This window comes from Heteronotia binoei, chromosome 15 (assembly GCF_032191835.1).
Source record: "Heteronotia binoei isolate CCM8104 ecotype False Entrance Well chromosome 15, APGP_CSIRO_Hbin_v1, whole genome shotgun sequence".
Classification (NCBI taxonomy): Eukaryota; Metazoa; Chordata; class Lepidosauria; order Squamata; family Gekkonidae; genus Heteronotia; species Heteronotia binoei.
In genome coordinates, this window is record NC_083237.1 from 28,784,562 (window position 1) to 28,805,945 (window position 21,384).

General features: G+C 48.0%; 1 protein-coding gene across 1 annotated transcript in view; it reads left to right on the forward strand.

The window, feature by feature from the left end:
* The window catches only part of FLT3LG (fms related receptor tyrosine kinase 3 ligand), a 49,126-nt gene that overhangs the window by 12,671 nt on the left and 15,071 nt on the right, over positions 1-21,384 (forward strand). Inside the window, exon 2 of the mRNA XM_060256234.1 lies at positions 11,727-11,823. Within this exon, the coding sequence (XP_060112217.1) occupies positions 11,788-11,823 (36 nt within the window). The 5' untranslated portion in view covers positions 11,727-11,787. The remainder of the gene's footprint in view (positions 1-11,726; positions 11,824-21,384) is intronic.

Sequence of the window (21,384 nt, forward strand, 5' to 3'; positions counted from 1 at the left end):
GAATGCCGTGCCGTTGTCCGTCACCAGGGTGTCAGGGATCCCGTGTGTGCAGAGGACCCTCCTGAGCGCCCTGACTGCTGCTGCGGTGGAGGTCGAGGCCACCGGGATTACCTCTAGCCATTTTGTATATGCGTCCACAAGTATAAAGAAGATCTGGCCCTGATACGGCCCCGCGAAATCCACATGGAGGCGGGACCACGGCCGCCCGTTCGACTCCCACCTGTGGACCGGGGCGGACGGCGGATTGGGTCTGGACTCCTGGCATGGTTGGCACCTTCTTACCCACCCCTCTATTTCCTCATCCATGCCCGGCCACCACACGTAGCTCCGGGCCAGGGCTTTCATTCTCACGATGCCCGGGTGGGTCTCGTGGAGATCCTCTAATACCTGTCTGCGCAGGGGGGGGGCACCACCACCCGGCTCCCCCAGAGTATGCACCCCTTGTGTGTCGATAGCTCGTCCTTCCTGGACGCGAACGGCCGGAATGCTTCTTCCACCTTGCCCGAGGGCCACCCCCTTCCCACCCAGTCCCTGACTCGTGCGAGGATGCGGTCTCTCCCAGTCGCCCGAGCCACCTCGTCCGCGTGCAGTGGGCGCTCGGGGAGCGACTCAATGAGCATCACCCCGTGTGCCGGGGCGGGATCTGGGTCCGTTGTGGGTAGCGGCAGGCGGCTGAGGGCATCTGCGTGACCCATTGCTTTACCGGGGCGGTGTATCAGTGCGTAAGTGTATGAATTCAGGAACTGGTTCCACCTTAAAACCCTCTGAGACAGAATCTGGGGGGTCTGACGATCGGGGGCTAGGAGGCCGAGGAGCGGCTTGTGGTCAGTGGCGATGGTGAAACGCCTACCGTAGAGGTAGTCGTTGAACTTATGCACCCCCGCCACGATCGCCAGGGCCTCCTTATCGATCTGGGCGTAGTTCCGCTCGGCAGGGGACAGAGTCCGGGAGTAGTAAGCGATCGGCGCCTCTCTCCCGTCCGGGAGTTGGTGCCCTAAGACCGCTCCTACTCCGTAGGGGGAGGCGTCGCAAGCCAGGATCAGGGGTAGGTTTTCATCGTAGTGATGAAGTACCGCGTTAGAGACCAAGAGGTCTTTCACTGCCTGGAACGCCGCGGCTTGGCGTTTGCCCCAGACCCACGGGGCCTGTTTATCTAACAAGCGGTGCAACGGTTCCGCCACGGCGGCTTTGTGTGGCAGGAATGCATGATAAAAGTTCAATAATCCTAAAAAACTCTGTAGTTCTGCCTTGCATTTGGGGGCAGGGGCCTGGACTATGGCCCTGGTCTTGTCCGCCGTCGGATGAATTCCAGCCGCGTCCACGGCGAACCCCAGGAACTCCACTCGCGGAACACCCAACAAACATTTCTCCTTTTTGACTCTCAGCCCCGCCGCTTGGAACCGTCTGAGGACCTCTCGCAGGCGGCAGCTGAACTCTTCTTCGGTGGGGGCGGCGATTAAAACGTCGTCAAAGAAGGGTTGAACTCCGGGGATCCCTTTCAAGAGAGAGTCCATTATGCTCTGGAATATCCCCGGAGCTACACTGACCCCGAACTGCAGCCGTTTAACCCTGAACGCGCCCCTGTGGGTCACGATCGTCTGCGCCTCCGCTGTCTTAGCGTCGACCGGCAGTTGCTGGTATGCTTGTGCTAAGTCCAGCTTTCCAAAAACCCTCGCCCCGGCTAGTGCTGCTAGGACGTGGCTAACCACCGGTACTGGGTAGGGGTTGTCTTGCAGCGCCTTATTGATCGTGCACTTGTAGTCAGCGCAGATCCTAACCTCCCCGTTGGGTTTGACTGGCGTTACTATGGGGGTCTCCCATTCCGCATACGTTACAGGTTCTAGGACGCCCTGGGCTGTTAGGCGGTCCAGTTCTGCCTCTATTTTAGGCTTAAGGGCGAACGGGACGCGCCTCGCTTTAAGCCTTATGGGCCTGACCATTGGGTCTATCGGTAAGGTGATGGGCGGACCCTTGTAGCTCCCCAAGGACCCGTCGAAGACCTCGGGGAACTCCCGGCAGACCCCGTCGAAATTGCTGGCCTGCACGTGGTCCACCCCCACCAGCTGGATCCCCAGTGGATTGAACCACGCCAACCCGAGGAGTGTGGTCAGTTGGCGCTTGACCACTAGGATGTCTAGGGGCCCCCTAAAACCCCCTCTTTCTACATGCACCCGGGCCCACCCCACGATGTGTACTGGGTTCTTCTGAAAGTCCCTCAGTACGAAGTCCGCTGGCCGCGTTTGGATGCGGCGGCGGGGACATAGTTTCTTGAGGGTTTCCTCCGAAATGATAGAGATGGAGGAACCCGAGTCCACTTCCATGATGCAGGGGGCGCCCTCGATTAGGACCGACATTTTGACCTTGTCTGGGGCCGAGAGGGGCAAGTTCAATACCTGCAGACTGGTGGATGCCGTCGTGTGTGTGTCCAGGGAGTCGTGATGCGCTGACGGTTGGCGGCGGCTGTTCTTGGCCCGGCAAGCCCGGGCGATGTGGCCGGTCTTTCCGCAGCTGCGGCAGTCCAGGTTGCGGTACGGGCAGTCCCGTCGCTCGTGGGGGTCGCCGCAGCTGGCGCACCTGGAACCGGTGGTGGCGGTGGCCCTCTCCGTCGCTCGTTGTCTCGCTGGGGCCCGTGTGTCCGTTCTCTGAGGCCGCCGGAGCTGAAACGCTTCTTCCTCTGCTCGGTCTTCCAGCTCCGTTTCTCCTTGGTGGACTGCTTCGCCGCGTGGCTGGCCGAACGCCTTGGTGGCCCTCTCGAACGCCGTCGCCTCGTTGAAGGCTTGTTGTAGCGTGAGCTCCTCCTTAGTGAAGAGCTTCTGCTGCAGTCGTTCGTCTCGGAGGCCCCAGACGAAACGGTCCCTCAGGGCTTCGTCCCTTTTGTCAAAATTGCAGTTCCCGGCGATCTGCCGAAGGGCCGCCAGGTAGACTGCCGCTGTCTCCCCCGACTTTTGGTCCCTCTTGTGGAAGAGGAATCGGCGGGCGACGATGGACGGTTGGGGCGAAAAGTGGCCCGTGAGGAGTCTCACGACTTCCCGGTAGGTCCTCTCGGTCAGCTTAGCTGGAGCGGAGAGGCCTCGGGCGATCTCGAAAGTTTCTTCTCCACAGACGCTCAGCAGGACGTCTCTCTTCCTGTCGTCATCTTCGATCAGGTTCGCCCGCAGGTAGCACTCGACCCTTTCTGTGTAGGTCTCCCATCTCTCGGGGTGCTCCGGGTTGAATTCCGCAAGATGGCCCGTCGTTACCGTAGAGTTCGCCATGGTGGCGGCGGGCTGTGCGATCCTGCGGTCTCACGCCTTCCTCGTCTCCGGCCCGGTCAGGTTCCCCTCGGGGCGGCCGGACCTATCTCGATCCCATCCTCGTCGCCAGTGTAATGTACTGGGAGACGAGACGTGGTGAAGGCATAGGTCTTTATTGGCTGGTACATCACAAGAAGAACGAGGAACACGCGGCCGGGTCCGCTAATATATACATGCATCCCGGAACATCCCCTTCGCTGGCCAGCCCAATCCTGGCCAGTTAAACTTCCCGCCCTTGGTCAGGATTGGCGGTGGCTTTTCCCGCGCTGCGCACGGCGACCCGAGGGTGGCTCGGGTCGCGCGGCGCTTGCGCTGAGTCCGATACACTACAGGGAGATTGCAGGTGAGAATGAGAAACTTCATTCTTGGACAGAAATCACAGGTACCACTTCAAAGACTTTTGAACTTCTCACCTGCTTTTGCTGTACACATGAGAGCTAGGCTGAAACAGAAAAGACTGGGGTTTAAATCCCCATGTGGCAACAAAGCTTGTGGTGTGACCTTGGACCAGTCACCTTTTCGTAGCCTATCTGCAGTCATTCTGAGGGCAAAAAATGAGGAAAAGAAGATCCCAGAGCTACTGGAGAAAAGGATACAATTTAAAATATAGCAAACAAAGGCACTTTTAAAATATGATTGTCTGGACTTTCCTATGAAGTCATGCAGGAAATTGGCATTACAACTGCATTCCAACTTTTCTTGCAATGTTGGCAACAGGTGAAAAGATCCAATTATATCTGAAATTCAGTCTTTTAGATCACCCAATATTTTCCCCACTGAGTTATATTTGTTTGGGAATATCCCTTTCCCCAAAATACTTTTCCTCTCCCTTTCTTGTATGTATGTTTTTGCTTTTGTCAGCAACCAGGAAATGACTTGTTTTGGCTACGACAGCACATTGGATAGGTATATATTTTTCCTTTTTGCTTAGAAAAATTGCCTCTGAATTCTGCTACAACCATCAGTAGGCTGGCTTCCTTTCTGATGAGAAGCTCTCTGGGAGAAGGGTAATGTGTGAATGGTGATGCAAATCTTTAATGATAATTGAGGTATTTTTTTCAATGCACCTATGATTTCAGCCTTTAGCTACAAAGGATTTCAGGGGTTTGAGGATGGTGTGGTTGGTGTTAATGAGGGTGAGGGGGAAGGGGGCTATGGACAGTGGTACAGGGGTGGCTTGTATCAGCTTGCAAGAGCCGATGGTTAAATTTTCAGGAATTTTGCAAGCTAGTTGGAAACTCATCAGGAGCTGTAAGATGCCCCCTTATTGCAGTCAGTAGTGCTGAAGTTGAAAGAGGTTTCAGTTTAATGAATATAATTTGTGCAAGGGTGAGAAATGGATCTTTTTCGTGGTCTCTGTGCATCACACCAATGGGAGAGGCACCGGCGCCGACCCTGATCGGTAAACTTCAAAAGCTGCGGATTTCCATGCCTCCGTCCAAGCGCGCATGCGCAGACACCCCCCCCCCCCCACTGCGCATGCTCGCCAGGACGGGAGCGGACATCCCGCCAGTTCTCTTCTGACCGCCGCGCTGATCGGTTGATCTTTTCGCTACGGTCGGTGAACTTCGTTGGACTTTGTCTAAATTCTTAGTGTAGTTAGTGTTAGCTGTTAGTAGTTTAGTTTAGTATAGTTAGTGTTCGTTCTGTCCGTCCAGAGCGTGGGGTGAGTTTTCCCGCCCTTCGGGGCGTTTCCCCCCCCGCGCTCTCGGGCCTTCCACCCGTTTTTCCTAACCCTCGCATGGAAAAGCGGTGGAGTTTCTTCCATCGCTGTTCGAGGTGCGGAAGCAAGATCGCGCTGCCGGACGGCCATTCGCTGTGCTTGCTGTGCCTGGGAGAGCAGCACAAGCCGGACTCTTGTGACCATTGCGCCAAGTTCTCAAGGCAGACAAAGAAGAACAGGGCGGTGCGGCTGGCGGCAGCGCTTATGGAGAAAGCACTATCACCACGTGCGCTCTCCACCGATCAAGGGCAACCTTCGGCTGAACTGTCGACACCGGAATCGGTCAACGCCAAAAAAGGTCCCTCTGACGCCGATCGCTCCCGAAAGCGCTCGGCATCTGCATCTGAGTCCTCGGTGCTGGCAAAGAAGCACAAGGAGGACAAGGGGTCACATGCGGAGAAGGCAAAAAAGCAGAAGAAGGCCGATAAGCCGAAGCATAAGTCCGCTTCGCAATCTTCACCGGCATCGTTGTCTGCACCTTTGACACCGGTCGTCCCGCCTCTGAAGCTATTCGCCTCACCCGTTCGTAGGTTGAGCCCACCGCCGCTTACCTCGATGTCGACTCAGCTGGTCATCTCCGACTCTGACTCCGAGATTGATTCAGCACAACGTGTTGGTATCGGTAGAAGCCCATCGGGTCAGCTTACGCCGGGGCAAGGGACTCCACGTTCTCGTAGCCCTGCTCAGGATCGACGTCGGGACTCGCACCGGGATCGATCGTCAAGCAGTCGCTCTCCTCGATACCAGAAGAGGGACCCTTCTCCTCTTCAGCCAGTGTCGCAGATTCCTTGGGATCAGTGGCAATGGCAATACCTATATGGTGCCTACCCGATGCAACCACCATTTCCCTGGTTGCCGCCGCGACAGATGGACTGGGATCAGGCTTCTGAGACCTCCTATCGGTCCCGGATGTCGTGTAGGACCCCTCAACGTGCGCCTTCTGCCACGGTATCGAAGCTGCCCGAGGTCGAGCATCCGGATCGGCATCGAGAGCCAGAGCGGCGTGCCTCCCCGGAGAAGCCAAAGACGACACCGACGGTTCGGACGTCACCGCCTCGGCGTCAGCCGTCTGAGCAGTCGGAATCGCCTGAAGTATCCCCCAGGTCCTTGAGGGAGTCGTCGCCTGAAGAACAAGGGGCTTCCTCTACGGGTGAACCATCTCCACCGGAAAAAATCACGGAGGATCATCCCATCTCCCCGTCCAAAGACCTCAAGTCCTATGGGGACCTGATTAAAAGGATGGCGCAGGCACTGTCTTTACCAACTGTTCAGCCGCAGCCTGTGGTCACGGACAGTGTCTTTGATATTGTCCAAAGAGACACTTCGACGGCGGTTGCCCTGCCCATCACCAATGTGATGCTTCACACGGCAAAGTCGTCCTGGGACAAGCCTGCGTCCACGCCGGTGTCATCGCGCCGGCTGGACCACATGTACCGTCTGCAGGAAAACACCACAGAGTTCCTATATACGCACCCTAAGCCTAACTCGGTTGTGGTATCGTCCTCGTCCAAGGTGAAGAAAATGCATTTGACTCCCCCTGATAAGGAAGGTCGGAAGCTGGACGCTATGGGACGCCGGTTGTACTCCACTGGGTCACTTGGGGTGAAAATTGCGAACTATTCTGCATGCATGGGCAGGTATCAATATACCTTGTGGGACCAGATCTCGCCCATCTTGAACACTCTGCCAGAACAGAGCAAGTCGGCTCTCAAGAAGTTGCAGAAGGAGAGGATGGCCCTTGCGAAGCAGCAGCTGAATTCTGCAAAGCATTCAGGTGATGCTTGTGCCAAGACTCTCACTACGACTATATCGCTACGCAGACACTCCTGGCTACGCTGCACCGCCCTGAAACCTGATACGCAGGCGTATATTGAAGATCTCCCGTTCGATGGCACAGGTCTCTTTAGTGCGACCACAGACTCGGTCCTTCAGGAGATGGACAAGAGTATAAAGACATCTAAAAACCTGGGGGTCTCCACCTCTCGTCCTCAGGCGAAGCGGCAGTGGCCGCGACAGTGGCAGAAGAAGCCTTATGCCAAGTCTCCTGAGCGGCAGTGGCGCCCGAAGTCAGCAACCACCTTTTCAAGGCCGCAGTATCAGCCCAAGCAGAAGTACTCACCTTCCTCTGCTCAGGCGTCTAGGCAGAAAGGGGCAAAGCAGCAAAAACAGGGCCTTTGACTCCCCTTCACCTTCTCGTCCCCATGGGGACACGGACTCTATTCGCCTATCCCATTTCCTCCCAGCCTGGTCCCGTATAATTTCAGACCAGTGGGTCTTATCTGTGATCCAATGGGGGTACGAGATAGAGTTTTTCCAACATCCTCCAACCCCGACGTTCGCCTACACTGCACCCTCCCCTCCTCTTCAGGAAGAGGTTCAGTCCCTCCTCCTCAAGCAGGCCATCGAGGAAGTCCCGAAGGATCAACGCGGCCGTGGGTTCTACTCCCGCTATTTTGCTGTCCCGAAGAAGGACGGAGGCCTGCGCCCGATTATGGACCTTCGGGGTCTCAACGAGTTCATCCGCTACAACAAATTTCGAATGACCTCCCTGCTGTGCATTCTCCCGCTGCTGGATCACGGGGAATGGATGGCCACTTTAGACCTGAAAGATGCTTACTTTTATGTTTCCATTCACCCCCGACACCGCAAGTTCCTGCGCTTCACGATTGGCAACGCCCACTTCCAGTACAGGGCTTTGCCCTTTGGTCTTTCGACGGCCCCGAGAGTGTTTACGAAAACGATGGTCATCATAGTCGCCCACCTAAGGCTCCAAGGGATCTCCCTATTCCCGTACATAGACGACTGGCTGATAGTGGCGGGGTCAAGGAAGGCTCTGCTTCAGCACATCGACATCACTCTCGCTCTGTTGTCAGACCTGGGGCTCCAGGTCAACTGGAAGAAGTCGCACCTCCAACCGTCCCAGAGAGTGCAGTTCATCAGTGCGGTGCTGGACACTGTAGCATGCAAGGCATTCCTCCCAGTGGATCAAGTGGAGGCCATTGTTCAGGCAGTTCGATCCCTACGTCGCAATCCGTCAGTTCCTGTGCGCCGGATCCAGCGCCTGCTGGGGCTCATGGCAGCCACCACTTCGGTCGTGCAGAATGCGAGGCGTCGCATGCGACCGCTCCAGTTGTGGTTCCTCCAGGAGTTTCGCTGCAATTTCGACTCTCCAGAACCGTGCCTGACTGTTCCTCCAGAAGTGTTGGCGGATCTCGAGTGGTGGGGGCAGGACCACAACTTGACAGAAGGGGCGCCCTTCCACAGACAACAGCCGTCCATGACGATCACGACAGATGCGTCCCTTTGGGGATGGGGGGCGCATGCGTTGGGCCTGTGCGTCGGGGATCGGTGGCCGGCCCATCAGGCTCTTCGGCACATCAACTACTTGGAACTGCTGGCCATTTTTCACGCTGTCCGGTCATTCCAGACGCTCATCAAGGGTCAAGCGGTGGCAGTCCTCATGGACAATATGACGGCCATGGCCTACATAAGGGGGCACAGTGTCCCGCAGACTTTGCCGGCTGGCAATGACGATTTGGGAAGCCTGCATAGCCCTAGAGATATCGCTGCTTGCAACTCACCTCCCAGGTGTTCAGAACACCCGGGCAGACTTTCTCAGCAGGGGGGGAGCGTCGCTCCACGAATGGGAGCTCAACTGGACGTTCCTAGAACCCGTGTTTCGCCTGTGGGGAGCGCCCACGCTGGACGTCTTTGTGACCCAGGACAACAGAAAATGCGAGTCGTTCTGCATCAGGGGCAGTGCAGATCCGATGTCCCTCGGGGACGGACTCCTGGTCCCATGGACACACCACGAGGTGCATCTCTTTCCCCCCCTGCCACTGATCACCAGGGTGGTGCAGAAGCACCTGAGGGAGAAGCTGGTGGGCATCTTGGTGACGCCATGGTGGCCGAGGCAGCAATGGTTCCCGGTGGTGTTGCGTCTTGCCCGCGGGACATTCCACCACTTCCCGCAGGTTCCGGATCTGCTGCTGTCGCACCAGGGGCGGGTGGTGCACCACGATGTGCCCCACCTGAAGTTAACGGCCTGGCATCTGGACGCTCGCAGCTATCAGAGAGAGCTCGGTTCGTGATTTTGAGCAGCAGGAAGCCTTCGACCCGACGCTCATACGCCTACAAGTGGTTGAAGTTTGTTCAGTTCTCTACGAGCAGGGGGCTGGAGCCGCGGGCGGTGGGCCTCTCTGCAGTCTTTGACTTCTTGCTGTCCCTGTTGGACCGGGGTTTGGCGGCCTCCTCGGTGAGGGTGTACTTGGCGGCAATCTCGAGTGAGCACGGGCAGATTGATGGGCATTTGGTCTTCGCCCATCCAGAGACTAAGAGGTTCCTCAAGGGAGTTGCTCGTCTGTATCCATCGGTGTGGGTGCCCACGCCATCCTGGGACTTGCCTTTGGTACTCAAGGCACTTATGGGAAAGCCATTTGAGCCTATGGCTACCTGTTCGCACCAGCTGTTGGCATGGAAGACAGCGTTCCTGGTTGCAGTCACGTCGGCGAGGTGAGTGGGCGAGCTGATGGCGCTGAGGTGTGACAAGCCTTACCTTTGCTTCTCTTCTGAAGGGGTGGTGCTCCGCCCAGACATCACGTTCCTACCCAAGGTGGTCTCCGTGTTTCACCTGAATACCGAGATCTCCTTACCTGCGTTCTTCCCGAGTCCTTCGACGGAGGTCGAACGGTGACTTCATGCCCTAGATGTGAAAAGAGCGTTGGCATTCTACCTACACTGAACGAAGCCTTTCAGACGGGATTCCCGGCTCTTCGTATCTCATGTGGCGCCTTCTCTGGGTCGGAGGATCTCTTCCCAGAGATTATCTAAATGGATTACTGGCACTATTAGACTGTGCTATCTTCTCCGTAAGACGCCGCTTCCTGGGCCAGTGTGGGCCCACTCTACATGAGCAGTGGCAACCTCAGCAGCGTTCATGAAAGGTGTTCCGCTGCAGGACATTTGCAAGGCTGCCACCTGGGCGTTGGCGCATACCTTCATGTCGCACTATGCGCTTGATATGAGGCGGCGTCAGGACTCGGCGGTGGGCCGTGCTGTACTACAGTCTGTCTCTTGCTGATGGACCGTTGCGCCCTCCTCCAGGTATGTCCTTGCTTGCTAGTCTCCCATTGGTGTGATGCACAGAGACCACGAAGAAGATAAACAGGTTTCCTACCTGTAACTGATGATCTTCGAGTGGTCATCTGTGCAGTCACACTACCCGCCCTCCTTCCCCTCCGCTGCCGGTCCATCCTATGTGGGCTAACGCAGCGGTCAGAAGGAACTGGCGGGATGTCCGCTCCCGTCCTGGCGAGCATGCGCAGTGGGGGGGGTCTGCGCATGCGCGCTTGAATGGAGGTGCGGAAATCCGCAGCTTTTGCAGTTTACCGATCAGGGTCGGTGCCGGCGCCTCTCCCATTGGTGTGACTGAACAGATGACCACTCGAAGATCATCAGTTACAGGTAGGAAACCTGTTTTTTACATACCAGGCTTAATGCAAATGAGGAAAGAGTTAGCTGATCGGGATGCAACTCCATTTATCAAATCATGGTTGAACTGCAATCAGGTTGGCTTTGGATACAGGAATTTGGCAAAAATCAACAACAGTGTTTTATGAGAATCAATTGGCTACATGGAATTTGCAGTAAAATATTGTATATATTATTATTTGCAAATTGTGCTGCTCATCTTTATAGCAGTAAAACTTTTAATAAAGTTATGTGCATACATATATGTGTGTATGTGCATATATGTGTGTGTGTGTATATATATACATATGTGTGTAGGTAGGTAGATGATAGATAGATAGACAGGCACAGACAGACAACATTTTTTTCAGAGAGCCATTTGTTAAAATTTGCCAGCAGACCATTGGTTACTTCTGAGTTTCAAAGGTCTACAGCACTTTGGGCTGCTAACTTCCAGGTGGGACTTGGAGATCTCCTGGAATTACAGCTGACCTGCAGACTGCAGGAATTGGTTCCCCTGAAGAAAATGGTGTCTTTGGAGGGCAGATTCTGTGACATCACATCTCAACTGAACTTCCTCCCCTCTTAAACCCTGCCTTTCCTGGGCTCCATCCCCAAGTCTCCTGTAATGTACTGAGTGACGAGACTTGTTGAAGGCAACATGCTTTATTAGCGAGTACATCACAAGGCAAAGCAACGCGGGCCAGGTCCCGATTATATACATACCCCGGAACAACCCTCAGTCTGGCCACAGATCTTGATTGGCGGAGCATATTAACGGAGCTACATCCGGGGACCAGTGGGCTTCCACTGGTCACCTTAGTAGCATCCGCTGTGTTGTAACTTCAGGACTGAAATGCAAGACACAACATCGCCAATATTTCTCAGACCAGACTTGGCAACCCTAGCAGCACCCTAGAGCCACTTTGTTGTAGTGGTTAAGTGCACAGACTCTTATCTGGGAAAACCAGGTTTGATTTCCCACTCCTCCACATGCACTTGCTGGCGTGTCCTTAAGTCAGCCACAGTTTTCTCAGAGCTGTTCTCTCAAGAGCAATTCTTGGAGAGTTCTCTCATCCCCACTTACCTCACAGGGTGTCTGTTTTGGGGATGGGAAAAGAAAGGAGATTGTAAGCCACTCTAAGACTCTGAGTGAAGGGTGGGGTATAAATCCAATCTCCTCCTCATGACCATGCCTCTGTTTCTTGGTTCTCTAAGTTGGTTTTGTGTTTTCCCTGCAGCTCCCCCTCTTTCTAGAGGGGTAATCCTCAGCATGCTGGCCACCTACCAAGTTGGGAGGAGATGAGTCGCTATCATGGAATCCCAGATGCTTCTGTGGTAAGTCAGAAGGAATTGGCTGAGTCAGGGAAGGAGCATCCCTTCTTCTGGCTTACGATTGTCAAGTCCATCCAAACTGGCTCCAAAAGAGAAAGAGAATGTAGAGGTGAAGAAGTGTTTCCCTTTGAAGCCAGCAGGGGGAAACTTCGGAATAGTTCACCCACCCACAGTGTGCAAAGTACATCACCTTCATTTTTTCCCCTCAGAAAGGAGAGTGATATTCAGCAATGTCCTGTGAAGATATCTCAGAATTCCTTTTTTGAAGAGGAAGCAACAGTTTGGTGTAGTGGTTAAAGAGCGGCGGACTCTAATCTGGAGAACCAGGTTTGATTCCCCACTCCTTCACATGAAGCCAGCTGGGTGACCTTGGGTCAGTAATGCTGGGGAGGGTACCGGTTCTGATGATCCAGATCCTTCTTTTTTTTTTTTAATATGTATATTTTTATTATTAATACATTATCCGTTTCTCTACATGGTTTCTGATATCCATTTTACATTTACCACCAACCCACCCCCCTTAGTCTATACATCCTTTTCTTCTTCCAGCCAGGGACAAAGGACTCGAAGCTTCCACTGAATGTCCACTCTCCTTTCTTCCTTCGCCCATTTCAGATACGTCAGCCACTTTTCTTTAATTCTTTATCTTCTTTCTTCCCATGATTCTTCTTGCAACATTATAGCGGCTATATCTGACTGGACAAAATCAAAGAGATAGTTATGCCAAGTACTTTCCTTCCATTTACTTTTATCCTTCCATCCTGCCGCTATTACCGCTTTACCCGCTGATATCATTGCTTTTAGTAAATGTTGGTTGTTCTTCCCTATTTTTTCATTCCCTAATAAACTCATCTGCATTAGTTCAAAGTTAATTCTCGGCTCTACCTGAAAGAATTTCTTTATCATTCCCACTACCATATCCCATAGTTTCTTGGCCTCAGGACACTCCCACCACATGTGGGAATACCATCCCTTTTCTTTCTTACAGTGCCAACACTTAGGGCTCAACCCAGGAAACATATTGGCTAAAGCAGCCGGAGTTCTATACCATTTAGTGAAAAATTTCAATTCCATTTCTCTAACCTTATGTATCTTAACTTTTTTTAAACCTTCCATTATCTTCTCCCCTGTTCGTTTCGTTATTTGGCCTTCTAAACTCCATGACCGTTGAAGGTAGCTTATTGCTCCTTCGTTACCTAAATTCATGCTTCTATATAGGATGCCTACTAATCCTTTTTTTGTTTTACCCATTAATTTATAAAACTTTTCCATAGGTTCTTCTTCATTTAAGTTACTCTTCTCCACTTCCTTCTTAACTTTAGTATACAATCCTGTAGCCTTAAGCCAGTATTGTATTCCTACGACTTCTTGAAATTCATGTAATGGTTTTAACTTATCTAGTATTAACAAATCTTCTACCCTTCTAAATCCTTTAGCCTTAAGTAGTTCGCTCCACCTATGCTCCTTGTCTCCTTCCATCAACATTTCTAATGGCGTCCATCTAGATACCCGATTCAGCCATTTCGGTTGCCATTTCTTCCAAACATTTAGCCCATTTTTCCTTGGTCCCACGTTTAAATTAAGTTCCTTCGCCCCCATGTTCGTAAAGATGCCATGTTTTCCTACCCCATTATTAGCTTCATTCTCAAACCTTATCCATTTCTGGTCCCCTTCCTTCTCTATTTCTAATAATGCTTTAAGCTGAAATGCTTCATAATAATTGACTATATCTGGGACTCCCCATCCAAGTTCTGATTTATGATTGTATGCCAATTTTTTCGGAAATCTAAGTTTCCTACTACCAAATATCCATTCCCTTATTTTAGTGTTCCAGTTAGTCATTTTTTGCTTATCTAACTCCAATGGTATCGTTTGAAAAAGGTACGACAACCTTGGCATCCAAAACATCGATACACTCTTTATTCTAGTGGTCAGGCTCATCGTCCTTTTCCCCCACTGCTGCATATCCCTCTCTATTTTCTCCCAGATTTTATTATAATTTCCCTCCACTATCCTGTTAATATTTTTATAAATTTCTATCCCTAGATATTTAAATTTCTTAACTCCCATTCCCATATTAGTTATCCTATTAATCTCTTTCCTTTCTTCCAAACCAACATTAAAGTACATTATTTCAGACTTTCCCATATTTATTCTTAAACCTGATACTGCTTCAAAATCTTCTAAAATAATTTTCGTTTCCCTAATGGCTTCTTTCGGGTTAGATATTGTCATGATTATGTCATCTGCAAATAAATTGATTTTTATTTCCTCCTTTCCTATTCTACAGCCTTCTATTCTCCCTGAATTCCTAATCCTTTCTGCTAGTTGCTCTATTGCCAATATAAACAGGGATGGGGAAAGTGGACACCCCTGCCTCACACCTCTCTCAATTGGGAGCTGATCCGTATGTTCGTTGTTTACTCTTACCACTGCTGACCCCTCCCTATAGACCTCTTGAATGGCTTTAAGAATAGTGGCCCAATCCCACACTTCTTCATTATGGACCATAAGAATTCATGGGACAGCGTATCAAATGCCTTGTATACATCTAATTTAAGTAAAGCAAGTTGCCCAGGACGTTTATGGTACAATACATTAAATATATTCCTTATAGGATGTGCAATACTCCTATTCTTTACAAAGCCATATTGATCCTCTTTTATTATATGAGGTAATATGTTCCTTAACCTATTTGCTAAAACTTTAGCGAAAATTTTGTAGTCCTGGTTAAGTAAACTTATTGGTCTATATGAACCCACTTCCCGAGGATTCTTCTGGGGTTTTAATATTACGGTTATTTCAGCCATTCTCCAAGAGTCGGGAGCTTTCCCTCCCTTCAATATAGCATTAAACACTTGTTGTAATTCGGGGATCAGTAACTCCTTCATCTCCTTATAAAAATCCACAGTAAAGCCGTCAGGCCCTGGGGATTTACCCACTTTTAAATTGTTCACAACTTCCTCTATTTCTTGAACTGTTATTTCCTTCTCCAAACTCTATCTGTATCTCCCAACACTTCTCCACTTTCTTCAATATGTTCTGTTATATCCCTCCTAGCGTATAACTCTTTGTAGAATTCTTGAAACACTTGCCTAATTTCTCTCGGGTTCTGCGTGACCTTTCCTTGTGTCTTAATACTTTCCACCTTTTGCTTTTCTTTCCTAGTCTTGAGATAATTAGCCAGTCTCCTAATGGAGTTTATTGAATCTCTTTGAAACTCATTTCTTACCATGGTTTGTTTTTTCCATAATGCCCTCGAATCCATAAAGTCCAATTGTTTCCTAATTTCATCGATCTTTTTTTTCCTATCAGGGCAGAATCTAATACCTTGACTGCTCTGCAGTGCGCCTAATTCCTGGAGTTTCTGTGTCTTGTTAGCATACCATTCTTTTTTTATTTCTTTCTCCTTCATCATACAATGACCTCTTAACACTGCTTTTGCTGCTTCCCACAAGATATTTGTGGCCACTGTTCCCTTATTTTCTCTAAAATATTGTTTTACTTGATTTTCCATATATTGTCTATTTTCTTTTTTTAATAAGACCATACTGTTAAATCTCCAAGTCCTTCTAATTTGTTCGTTTTTTATCACCAGTTCTATAGTTAGTGGAGCATGATCTGAGATCCATATTGGATGGGTTGTTACTTTCCTCACCTCCCAATTATTTGATTTTTTAAGAAATATATAATCTATACAAGAAGCTGTCTTGTGTCTACTTGATAAATGTGTCGGCTTTGGAACCAAGCCTAAGGCCTCATGCGCTTCTACCAAATTCCTTTTCCACCTAGCCTCCTTCTCCTTGGTCATATCTATGTTAAAGTCTCCTGCTATAATAACTTCTCCCTCTGAGAATTTCTGAACTTTTTGCATAACTTTATTCAAAAATCTCCTCTGTCCTGTATTTGGGACATATATATTTATAAGCGTTATTACTCTATTTTGAAACCTACCTTTGATAAACAAATATCTCCCTTCCCTATCACTAATGAGATCTAGTATCCTAATATCGATCCTTGTGTGTACTAAAATTGCTATTCCTCTCGTCTTAGTTCTACTTCTTGCTTCAGCCAATACTTTCCATCCTGGGTGTTTAATCAGCGGTTTAATATCATCCTTTGCCTTATGTGTTTCCTGTAAATACACGATATCTATATTGTGTTGTTTTGCCATTCTTGTTAATCTATATCTTTTCAGGTCTGAACTTAGTCCGTTGACATTCAGTGAGAGCATTTTCAAAGTTTTAGCCATAATCATTCACCTCCTTTCCCTTCCCTGGCTGGATAACAAAGTCTGTTCTGCCTCTCCCCTTTCTCCCTTCCCCCCTCCCACACCCTTTCCCCCCACTCTTCCCCATCATCCCCCCTCCCCTCTTCTGGTAAAGGGCTCGCTTTTGGGTTGATCTCTCCACCCTCCCTATACCTTTAGGTGGGCACACCTCCCCCCCCTCCTGGATCTTTTATTATTTCCTTCCTTCACTTAAGACCGTGATATTCCCTCCCTCTTATTTGTGGGGTACTTCCCTTTTTTTTTTTGAAGTTCCTCCTTTTCCTTGAACGTCTTATAGTCTCGTCCTCTGTCGTTTCTCCTGACGTGTAGAAGGCCCCTCCTCTGGTTCGTCGACATTAAGCTCTTCCTCTGGTTGAGTTCCTGTTTCTCCTGGGTCCAGACCCAACTTCTCCAAGAGTTTCCTTGCTTCAGCTGGGTTCCTTGCTGTGAGTCTTTTGCCTTCTTTGTAGATCACAATAGTGGCTGGGTAAGCCCATGTAAACAATATCTTGTTCTGAAAGAGTTTATCTGCAAATGGCTTCATTTGTCTTTTTTCTTCCAGTGTTTCACTGCAAAAGTCTTGTCTCACATATACCCTTTTCCCTTTAAATTCCAGTGCCCTCTTCTTCTTCAAAGCCAAAAAGACTTGCTGCTGCACTTTTTCTCTTGTGAATTTGACTATTACTGGTCTCGGAGATCCTCCTGACCTTCTAGATCTAAGCCTATGGACTCTCTCGACCTGGTCAGCATTAATCATAACACCTGTTTGCTGTTCTGAGAGCCAATTTATTATCCCGTCTTCCAAATGTCGTGAGTCAATGTCTTCTGAAATACCATGAATGATAAGGTTTGCCCTTCTTGCTCTGTCGGAGAGGCTTTTAATCTGCCCCTTTAAATAAACTATTTCCTTCTGATTTGTTGACGCTGCCTTATCAGCTTTGTTGGCCAGCTGCCTAATATCTTGCAGATCCTTGTTTATCCGGCTAACTTCATTTTTAATTTCAGCAACAGTCTCCTCTATTTTGTTCTGAGAATGCATCATTAAAGCTTGAAACTGTGCTATCTGTTCGGAAAGCTGTTTCACTGTAGTGGCAGCCATTTTAACGGTGCTAATCACTGCCTCCGGTTCTTATCTGTTTTCCAAAATACTCCCTTTTTCTCAGTGCTAGCTGTCTTCTGAGCACACCTTTAACTTCTTTGACTCTCTAGCTTCACTGCCAAATATTATGACCCCAAAACTTCAATATTTACTTATCTTTCGGTCCTAATCTCTTTTCTTGTTCGGAGAGGGGCGAGCCGAGGCTGCTACTCTTCAGAGCGTGCGCATTCCACCACCCTGATGATCCAGATCCTTCTTTAGTTAGTAGAGTGCACAAGGCTTTAACACAGTAGTGCTTGTATTATACCTGATCATGTGGTTGCAAAGTTACCGAGTTACACAGAGCCACTTCTCAAGTTGAAACAAAATAATATCTATTCCCCCCCCCCCCCCCCCCCCAGAAATACATGATAGTGCAGGGTTGGGAGCGTGGCATGCTCAGCTGAGAGGAAGACGTGTTTTGTTTGAGCTCCCGGTTGAATGCTAAAGGGAATTAAGTATTCCTTCTTCTGGTGATAAAAATAACAAAGCCTTGAAGACCTTAATATAAGCTGGTGATATTTGTGAAGTGGGAGTCTGGAAGTTGGCTAGAGGATAAAGTTAAAACTAATTGGTGCTGAGAGAAACGGCAATGGCGACCTCGGACTCAGAAGCTGAAAGTGAAGATAAGGTAATGAAACCGAAAGACTTTCAATTAGAAGTTAAAAAAGCGGTGGAAGCTGCCAAATATAGCATTATTAAGGCAGTTACTAAGATAGTGGATGAAAAAATAACTAATTTAGCAGATGCCGTTGAAGCCATGGCAGAGACTGTGAATAGTGCATGGGAAATGGCGCAGCTAAATGAGAAGGAAATTAACTTGTTGCAAAAACAGTCCAGACAGTTGAAAAAGCAAAATAAATACTTTAAAGATAAACTGATGGACTTGGAAAATCGGGCCAGAAGGTCAAATTTGCGGTTGAAAAATATTCCAGAAACGGAGGACTTGGATAATGTGATTGAATGGATGGCTAAAATGCTCCCGGACTTAGGAATTTCAAGGGAAGTTTTTGATCGTATTCATCGAGTTGGGAAGCATACAGCTGAGTGGAGGTGGCCAAGAGATGTGGTAATGTGCTTTGGTAAATATATATTAAAGGAGCAGGTGCTTAAAGGCATGAAGGCCTTGGATAGGCATGATAAGTTACTGTATAATGATAAAAAAGTGTTGGTTTTTGAAGATTTATCACAGGAAACAATTAACAGGAAGAAAAAGTTAAGAGTGTTTACCAAGGTGCTGCAAGATAAAGGAATGAAATACAGCTGGAGAATGGCACCCTTTGCTCTGAAAATGGTGCATGAAGGAGTAGAGTTGTTTGCAGAAGATCAGAAGCAGATGGAGGAGCTATTTAAACGTGTGGGACTGCAGCTGCCTAAGGATTACAAGCAATTCCCTGACTTGGAGTCAGAAGGGGAAAATAGTTTGGAAGAGGAAATGGGGAACACTCAGAAACAGAAGAAGAAGAAAAAGAAGGATGAAAAAAAGACTTGGGACTTCAGGGAAAGGACTAAGACTAAAAAATGATTAATGATTAAGGAAAGATGGACTAAGGAAGAAGGAAAGAAGATAAAAGGACCGGAATAGCTCAACATGAACAGGTTTTTTGTTGTTGTTGTTGTTGCTCTTTTTGAGTTTACAGTGTGGGAGAGTTGTCTTTTTCTCCCCCCCCCCATATGGATGTCAGTGGTAGTTGGATGTCTGATGTGTTTGGTGGTATGAATGGGAAGAAGAGGGGTATATGGTGGCTGATTGGGATGATGTTGGTATGTTTGGATGGTGTGATTGGGGTGTGGTTGGATGATTGGGATCTAAGGGGTGAATGGGTGGATTATGAATGGAGTAAGAAGGTGTGTGAATGCATATTGGGAAGAATTCTTTATACAAGAGATATGCCACGAGCATTGGCATATTGCATTTCTCTTGGATGGGTAGAATCGGTAATGGAGTGTAGGTGGTGGGTAGATAAGCAACATCAGGTGGGGTTGGTTAAGGGTTGTTGGGGTTTAGAATTCCAGGCTGGTAGAGAGCAGAAGAGATATGGGGATGAGCTATGGTTAGGTATAATATGACAAAAAATGTTAATGTTATATGTACAACTCTTAATGTTAGAGGGCTAGGAAATCCAGTGAAACGGGCAAGAGTTGGGAGATATATTCAAGAATTAAAAGCAGATGTGGTGTTTTTGCAGGAGGTATATAATGGGGGGGAAAGAGAGATGAATTTTCCTGGATTTGGGAAAGGTAAGAAATTTATTGCTCCAGGCTCCTCGAAGAGCAGAGGGGTGGGAATAGTATTTAATTCCAAAATAGATTTTGTTGAAGATAAAGTAATGAGAGATAAGGATGGAAGGTTTATTTTTGTACAGGGTCATTTGGAGGGAGAGCCGGTGGCTTTAGCTTCTCTGTACCTCCCTAATGTGCATCAGTTGAATGTATTGTACAGATATTTGCAGAAATTTGAAAAGTTTTCGCCCTATACTAAAATAATAGGGGGGGATTTTAATATTGATTTGCAAGGGAAAGGCAATGTTAAAAAAAGAAAGGCAGAGAAATTTAAAAGAGTGTGCGGGAAATTTGGTCTGCTAGAATTATGGATGGAAATGTTTCCTAATGATGATGTGTATTCTTTTTACTCTGCCGTTCATGGAACTTATTCAAGATTGGATGGAATCTTAGTCTCTCAAGAAATGAGGAATTGGGTAAAAGATATGGAGATTGGAATGATTAAGATTACTGATCATGCCCCTGTTTCAGCCTTTTTGCAAATAGGTCATTGTAACAGATCTTATGATTGGAAGTTTAACCCATGGTTAGTGGCCGATGAAGTAAGTAAGTGTAATATTAAAAATGCAATGGAAAGATATTTTGAGGAGAATAGGAAATCAGATACTTCATTAACAATAATATGGGAAGCAATGAAAGCCACTATTAGAGGGGTGTGTATACAGAATTTGGTGAGATTGAAGAAAGGTAAAGATAGGAAGATTAAAGATGTGGAAGAAGAAGTTAGAGTATTGGAGGAGAAATTTAGGAAATCTAAGAAGAAGGAGGATAAAGAACAAGTAGTTAGGAAAAGGGAAGAATTGAATCTATTGGATGTTAATAGGACTACGTTAAAATTATGGTATAATAGACAGAAGTATTATGAGTTCGAAGGGAAAGGAGGAAGAATTTTAGCAAATAAAATTAAGAATTTTCAGGTAAGGAAAAATATTAAGGCAATCAGGAATGATACAGGGTTTTTGGAAACTGAACCTAAAATGATACTGGAGAATTTTATAGAATTTTATAATAAATTGTATGCAAACAAAGGGATTGAAAATGATGATATAGAAAAATTCTGTGAGGGGTTGGAATTTTTAGAATTAAGGGAAGATAGTAGGAAAGAATTAGATAAGGATATAACGGAAGAAGAAGTTAAAATGGCTATAGATTCTATGAATATGCAATCTGCACCTGGACTGGACGGTTTTAATGCGGTATTTTATAAGCATTTTAAGGATATATTGGTGCCTCATGTGACTGAATTGTTCCAAGGAATTTTGGATGGATCTCCTACACCGCCTACGTGGTTGGAGTCGAGATTGGTGTTAATTCCGAAACCTGGGAAAGATCAGACTCTAAGGGATTCATATAGGCCAATTTCTATCACCAATATGGATTATCGAATATTTGCCAAGGTTATGGCAATGAGACTTAAAAAATGTATAACACAATTGATTGGGAAAGATCAATTTGGGTTTATGCCTCAAAAGTATTTAGTAGAGGCAGTTAGGAAGGTGATGGGTATGGTTTATTTAGCTAAAAATAAGGATTTGCCGCTTACGCTTTTGGCGTTGGATATTTATAAGGCCTTTGATTCTGTGGATTGGACGTACATGAAGATTATATTTCAAAAGTATAGGTTTGGGGAGCAATTTCAAAATGTGATTGAGGCAATATATTCTAAATCCAAGGCGTTGATAGGAGTTGGTGGATCAGTAGAAGGATATGTTCAGGTAATGAGTGGTACGAAGCAGGGATGCCCTTTATCCCCTATGTTATTTATTTTAGCATTGGAACCGTTAGTGAATAAATTAAAAAAGGACAAAAGAATTATAGGCTTTGAAGTTCCAGGGAAAGGGAAAATAGATGGGAATCTCTTAACAATGTATGC